We start from the raw sequence: 7,414 nt of genomic DNA, 5'->3' as shown, positions 1-7,414 counted from the left end.
ATTGAAAAGAAAAAAAAAAAAAAAAGACCACCTCTGGGGAAGAAGGGGTTGGAGCCGCTTCGCACCAAAATCCACGGCGGGGTTTCCTGTGCGACTACTGTACACACTTTCCACACCTTTGCAACTCCCTCTCGGCGCTTTTCCTTTTCGCACCCGCAATTGCTCCTCGTCCTCCCCCTCTTGTGTGCACAATGGAGTGGCAACCTCAGGATGAGCCATTGAGGCAGCTGGCTTGCTGTCTCAGGGACTCTTTAAATGCTTATGACCGCAGCGCCCAAAAACAGGCCGAACAGGTGTGTTTCCTACCTCTCAATTTTTATCGGAGCCCCCGTTCATATACCGCTTTTGGATCTCTATACCACCACTTGCCTTGCTGCAAAATCTCCGGCACTCACACTCAAATAAAATGATTCACTGGCTTCTTCTAACTATTCTTTCTCTCTTTGCCTTGTTAGATGCTAGTACAAGCGACTTCCTCCCCCGATTATGTTAACTACATCACTTATTTGTTCAGCACACCGCAGTCCCCCCAGCCGGTGGGGTTTGACGACAACACCTATGATATGGTCCGCTTTGCTGCTGCGATGAACCTGAAGACAAAGATTCGCGTAGCATACAATACGATTCCTCAGCCTTGTCTGTCATATATCCGAACGGTCACCCTGAGTGGACTCCGAGACAGAAACTTCCAAATACGGAGCTCGGCCGGTAGCATCATCACAGAATTGGTTCAACAGGCGGGTTTATTGGCATGGCCCGAAGTGCTGAATGAGCTCTTGTCCCTTGTGAGTAACGCATCAGGGGATGCTCCAGTCGCTGCACAAGAGGCCGCTATGTCGGCCCTCGCGAAGGTGTGCGAGGATAACCGCAAGATCCTCGAACGAGACTACCAGGGGCAGTGCCCTCTTAACGTTATTATTCCCAAGCTGCTAGAGTTCACTTCTAGTCAGAGCGCCAAGGTCCGGTCCATGGCGCTGGGTACCATCCATATCTTCCTTCCTCACAGACCCCAGGCATTGGTCGGTTCGATGGACCTGTTCTTGTCGCAGTTGTTCCAACTGGCCAACGATAATAGCACGGATGTGCGGCGAACAGTTTGCCAGACATTCGCACAGCTGGTGGACTTTGCTCCCGAGAAACTCATCCCGCACATGGAAGGCTTAGTGAATTACATCATTATGCAGCAGCACAATCAAGAAGATCCCGAGCTGGCTCTCGATGCTGCAGAGTTTTGGCTCGTTGCAGGCGAACAGGCGAAGTTGCAACAACCGTTGGCTCCTCATATGTCTAAGATCGTCCCCGTGCTGCTTCAGAGCATGGTCTACGATGAGGATGACGCCATCCGCTTGGCAAGTGAAGGGGACGATGCCGAGCAGGAAGACCGGGTGGAAGATCTCAAGCCGCAATTTGCCAAATCGAAAGGCTCTCGGTTAGACTCTTCAAAGCCTGAGGAACAGGCTAACGGCAACAATGCTGCTGAGGAACAAGACGAAGACGAGTTGAGCGAAGGTGAGATAGAGGACTCGGAATTCGGAGATGATCCCGAGGACGAGTGGACTCTGCGGAAATGCTCGGCCGCCGCATTAGATGTCTTCTCGAACGTCTATCACCAACCGATCTTCGAGATCATCCTGCCTTACCTGAAGGAGACCCTGCGCCACGACCAATGGCCACAGCGGGAAGCTGCTGTCCTGACCTTGGGCGCTGTTGCAGATGGATGTATGGATGCGGTTACTCCCCATCTGCCGGAGCTTGTTCCCTATCTGATCTCGCTTCTGAATGACTCGCAGCCTGTGGTGCGCCAGATCACTTGTTGGTGCTTGGGGCGATACTCTGAATGGGCCTCGCACCTCAACGACCCGACGGAGAGGGCGAGCTTTTTCGAACCTATGATGGAAGGTATTCTTCGTAGGATGCTAGACGGCAACAAGAAGGTCCAAGAGGCAGCTGCGTCCGCTTTTGCAAGCCTGGAAGAGAAGTCAGATGCCAACTTGATCCCCTACTGTGAACCAATCCTTCGGCAGTTCGTCCAGTGCTTCGGGAAATACAAAGACCGCAATATGTATATCCTGTATGACTGTGTCCAAACCCTGGCTGAGTGTGTTATGGGAGAATTGTCGAAGCCACACCTTGTTGACATCCTCATGCCTGCTCTTATCGACCGCTATAACAAGGTGTCGGATCAGTCTCGGGAGCTCTTTCCGTTGTTGGAATGCCTCGGCTACATCGCTGCTGCGTACGGCGATGCGTTTGCTCCCTTTGCCCCTCCTCTCTTCCAACGATGCATCAAGATCATCTACGAGAACCTACAGGAATATATGGCTTCCATCAATAACCAGGCTATCGAGGAGCCCGACAAGGATTTCTTGGTTACCAGTTTGGATCTTCTGAGTGCGATCATCCAGGCGATTGATCCCCAGAAGAGTGGCGAGCTAGTAGCCAATTCCCAGCCACGCTTCTTTGACCTCCTCTGCTTTTGTATGGAGGACCCGAACTATGAAGTGCGTCAGTCGTCCTACGCATTGCTTGGCGATTGTGCCATCAACATCTTCGCGCAACTGGAGGCTTTCATCCCCAACATCATGCCGACCCTTATCAAGCAGCTTGATCTGGACTTGATCAAAGACGATGACCGTCACACGGGCTTCAGCGTGCTGAACAACGCTTGCTGGTCCTGTGGAGAAATTGCAGTCAACGAAAAGGCGGCTCTGTCACCTTACGCCGACAAGCTGTACCAGGGCTTATATGTCATCATCAACAACGAGGAGATCATTGACTCCGTAAATGAGAACGCTGCAATGGCCTTGGGAAGATTGGGTATGTGTTGTTCCGATCAGCTTGCCCCTCGCCTTGGTGAGTACGCAGGCGCGTTCTTGAAATCTATGAATAAGATCGAATTCACGCGGGAGAAGGCCTCCGCCTTCCTGGGATTCAACCAAGTGGTCATGAAGAACCCACAGGCCATGGAAGCCAGCCTTGCGGATTACTTCCAGGCGATCGCCGCCTTCCCTACCAAGTCTCTCCACCAGGATGATTACCGTGATATCCAGAGCTCATTCCAGCAGGTAAGATATACATTTTGACTTGCCCCTTACTTCTTTCGATAACCACTAACAACGCACAGGTTCTGCAAGGCTATAAAAACTTGATACCCAACTTCGATTCGTTCCTCACCCAGCTTCCGGCTCACGTTGCTCAGAAACTTCGTTCTGTATACCAAATCTAGATTATGTCGGCATTGCTAGTGTTCAACGAGGGCAAAATTCTTGGCGAAAGGCGCACTAAAACTGCATTGCATTTTTATCTCTTCACCTTTTCCCCCATTCCTTTTTCATTTTAATCTACCTCTTGATTTCTCCTTATTCTCTCTCACCGATGCGTCCAATCCATTGGATGGAGTGAGCAATGACCTTTGTTTTTCTTTGATTTTTGATTTTCTGTTGATTTCCCACCCATGGCGTGTTAATTTCTTTCGTTGTGGCGATTTCATGTCTGGGCCTGCATAGAGTGAGATCTAATGGGCCTGTACAAACAATCATGAGCCTGGGATAGCATATCCAAGGACTATATAAGAGACGGTGAAGGAATGACAATGATGACATGCATAATGGACTGACTCGGCGGATGAGTTCTGTGTACCATTTGGTTGATAGATTAGTACTATAGTAAATGAGCGCAGCAGATAGAAATCCATCAATGAGCATAACGCTCGTTTAGTGAACGTCTCTCTCTCTCTCTCTGTCTTTTTTTTTTTTTTTTTTTTTTTTTTTTTTTTTTTTTTTTTTTTTTTTTTTTTTTTTTTTTTTTTTTTTTTTTTTTTTTTTTTTTTTTTTTTTGTACTCTTAGTCTGAGATTCTAATGTCGACTACCTAGATACTCGTATATGGATCATAGTTGAGGAAGAGAAGGTACACCTACCTTGTACTTGGATAAACGTGCTTCTTTAGGTTAGTTTATCCGAGATGGTCGCTTCGCTTTAAGGTTTGACCGAAGCGGAGAGGGTTCGGTGACGGGAAACCCTACCGAAGCGCACTGAAAATTATTCAGCACATCTCGACAACCGCCCGCGCCTCGCCTTCAACACACGCTCCTCGACTCGATCAATCGCAACCACAGCGAGAGAATCAATCATTCGCAATGGATTCCGCCAAGGCCCCCGTTAAGCTCGTGAAGGTGACCCGCGTCCTCGGCCGTACCGGTATGACCTGTCCCCGCGTTTTGGAGGCACCGAGATGATAGGAAGGTGTTGGGATTGAAGGGAGATGATATCTAACGAGGAGTAGGCTCTCGCGGTGGTGTGACCCAGGTCCGTGTCGAGTTCATGGATGACCAGAGCCGTTCTATCATCCGTAACGTCAAGGGCCCTGGTATGTTTCGCTCTATTCAAAGGTCGAAAATAGCGCCCGGCTGACTTGATAACCTTTACAGTCCGTGTCGACGACATCCTCTGCTTGCTCGAATCTGAACGTGAGGCCAGACGTCTTCGCTAAAAATATGCAAAAGCGACAAGGGGTCGGATTGGTTCTTCGGGAGGAGTACACTGGGGAATTATTGCGTTGGCTTATGGCGGCAACCATTCGGACATTGATTTTCATGTGTTAAGAGCCCAGCAATGGAATTCGCATCACGAATGGATCCAGACTTAATACATCTCCAAGGATATGGAACTACGAATACGGACATGATCGTTTGCCGCGTGCTGGATTGATGGGTCCCCTGGGAGCGAATGTTTTCTCTCGGGTTTACACATGGTTTCCGAGGAGTTTGTGTGTGGACATCCTCCTGGAGGGACCTCCGGCACGTCGGTTTTATGGGATTGAAATGACAAAAAAAGAATTAGCGTTTTATCGAGATGCAACAATGGACATCTCGTGAACCGATCTTTCAAATGTCTTTTTCCATATTCTGCCTGATGGCGGGGGTTACTGTAGCCCAAGCCGATTTCTCTCTCTCGCCCTGCGCCTTCAGTTTGACGATTCGATCACCGGTCTACCACGTTTGACTCGATGCGGATGCTACATCAATCAGATCAGCCGCGCACCGTGACTCTTTGACAGTGGTGCAATATGAGATTCGTCATTCAGTTTTCGCTTGTAGTTCTGACATGCGGGAGAGAGTCGAGCTTGTCCCACATTTGCACGTTCGCGAATCCGCCCTGGTTCTTCTGGAGTAGTAAATCGTAGCACTTGTAGCCTGAAACTTGCATTTCTGCCCAGTCCCTGTAAGTCCCAAGGACGCATTCTAGATCGTCCACTGATGACTGCCTTTCAACGGGTTCAACCACCTATTTGAATTTGCGGCAGAATGACAGGCCGACATTGGATTATCTTTGTATCTACTCCGTACTCAAGAATGAAGCGCAGCAGTTAACGGTCTTGACCAGGGCAATCATCAAAGCATGACAATCACCAGCCTTTCCTGCTCTTTCCTACGAACCTTTCATAACCCCAGCTTCTCGCCAGGCCATTGTCCGCTACCATGTTGACATGCTGCATCGAACCGTAACGCTACCGGAAAGTGGTGTGAGCTTGCAGCTCATATTTGACCGCCACCACCCGTCTTTGTGTAAAAGCATTGTGTTCGCCACGTCTTGCATTCGGAGACTATGCCACAATCTTTTCACATAGGAACGCTGTCTCCGGCCTTCCTAGCGACGAGTTCCAGCTACTCTGCGCGAGGGTACAGAGTAGTAGTACTACGGTGGTTGATGCCATGTCTCGAAACCGCAAAGATCACATTTAACACATGCCATAGCAACCTATGGATGGCCTCGAGAAGAAGCCCATGAAGAAGCCTCCGAGAAGAAGCTCACGAAGAAGCCAAGCATACCCCGACACCCTAGGAAACATAAGACACACACCACAGTGAAAAGGCGAATCCCCATCTGTCACCACCGAACAATCCTACTCCAGGATTGACCGAGTGAAGTCCGACTATGGATCCACATAGTTGCAGAAGCCCTCACCACTATCCACTATCACAGGAACTAAAACAGAGCCAGCCAGTATGCATCTACAGATTACGTGAGCACTCAAGTTTTGCATAGCGCGACAAGGGTCGACGGATAGAAGGAAGTCCAAAGTGAACCTCGGGTGAACTCTACTCTGGCGAAGAGGTTCCTCCAGCCATCGTCTCTGTTGCAGAATTCTCGACCCAGCGCACTGATCCACGCCTGTAGAAAGCCACGAGTATTGAGCGTTACACAGGTAGCACACACACACACGGTCCGTAGTAGGCGCGCTCTTCACCCGCTGGGCGCGCATGTCTATCACCCAGAGGGTCCAAATATAGCAACATTCACGCATGCGTGCCGGCCAGTAGCGTGGTCCACGCCCTATGGAAGTTTTTTGTTATTTTTTTTTCTCCCCATGCCCATCTGCGACAGTGACACAAGCACGAACACACCACTACGGCTTCAGATCGAGTCGAGAGGGCAGCGCCAAGGGGATCTAATTTGACCATCACGACGCAAATCTTCATTTGAAAGTGAAATGACCATCCCGCATAAGGAACCACGGTTCTAAGTATAGGCTCGTTGAACCTTCATCGGATGGCTCAACTCTGCAGTGACAATCACTCTGTTTCCGCCCCCGAGCCAAGAACCCTCCCCGTCGTGAAGGAACCCTTAAGTTGGCATCCATGCAGGACGTGGCATGCGGTCTCCGCGGACAGAAGTGAAGAACGTATCAACGGGGAGGGATTTTATCCAAACCTGTACCCACCCCCACCTACCAGAGACCAGAGATCTACTTGGTCTATCTGAAACTTCGCGAGATGAAACTGATCTAGGTATGGTATACAACGGAAGGTCCCGCCCGCACGGAGGGCGCAGGGTCGAACTCCGGGAAAAGAAGGGAGAAAGGACTCCATTTGTAGATCAGAGTCAGGATATACTATATCCATTGGGGAGTGAGTGACGATGGATGACTTACATTAGGGATCGTAGTTGGCTCTGGGTTCGGAGCTAATAATGGAAAATTAGGGTACGGCGGCTTGGCATGGGCGAACGAAAAGGGTTGGTGCTGCCGGGGCGGGGCCAATCAGATCATACGACAGGGCAAAATGAGGTTCGTCGTGAATACAGCTGTATTGGGTATGGCGCGGATACTTCTGGCCAGGTCGAAGTCATGATAAGATTGGTGGAGAGAAGGCAGATGAGATGTACCCAGCTTTTGGTACGACTAGCTTGCTGGCCTAAGGCCCAATCTGGTTCCATCTGTCGGGTAAGGTGACCTTTCGTTTCCTGGGGCAAAAGTCGTGCCGTCCAGACTAGCCCTTTTGCTATTTTTGTCACCCCTTCGCATACAGATAGGGTTCTGCGACTACCTTGGTTTCTCTGGGGATGAGGTCATGCTTCATTATTATTAATCGACGTTTTTTTTTTTTTTTTTTTTTTTTTTTTTTTTTTTTTTTT

At 49.6% G+C, this 7,414-nt stretch overlaps 2 protein-coding genes across 2 annotated transcripts; both read left to right on the top strand.

Annotated features, from left to right (window-relative positions):
* On the top strand, positions 1 to 3,711 carry BDV37DRAFT_267328 (putative importin beta-2 subunit). The gene is made up of 3 exons (XM_032084018.1): positions 1 to 293; positions 456 to 3,065; positions 3,125 to 3,711. The coding sequence occupies exons 1-3, from the start codon at positions 192 to 194 to the stop codon at positions 3,224 to 3,226; spliced, it is 2,814 nt and encodes a 937-aa protein (XP_031934123.1). The 5' UTR covers positions 1 to 191; the 3' UTR covers positions 3,227 to 3,711.
* A 426-nt stretch (positions 3,712 to 4,137) lies between these two features.
* Positions 4,138 to 4,490, top strand: BDV37DRAFT_277369 (40S ribosomal protein eS28; the record flags this gene model as incomplete). The annotated part of the gene is made up of 3 exons (XM_032085753.1): positions 4,138 to 4,198; positions 4,284 to 4,367; positions 4,429 to 4,490. The coding sequence occupies 3 exons, from the start codon at positions 4,138 to 4,140 to the stop codon at positions 4,488 to 4,490; spliced, it is 207 nt and encodes a 68-aa protein (XP_031934122.1).
* Positions 4,491 to 7,414: the final 2,924 nt, after the last annotated feature.

Source organism: Aspergillus pseudonomiae (assembly GCF_009193645.1).
Source record: "Aspergillus pseudonomiae strain CBS 119388 unplaced genomic scaffold BDV37scaffold_250, whole genome shotgun sequence".
NCBI lineage: Eukaryota > Fungi > Ascomycota > Eurotiomycetes > Eurotiales > Aspergillaceae > Aspergillus > Aspergillus pseudonomiae.
Note: the sequence above shows the minus strand (reverse complement) of the source record. Positions and strands in the feature narration are given on the sequence as shown.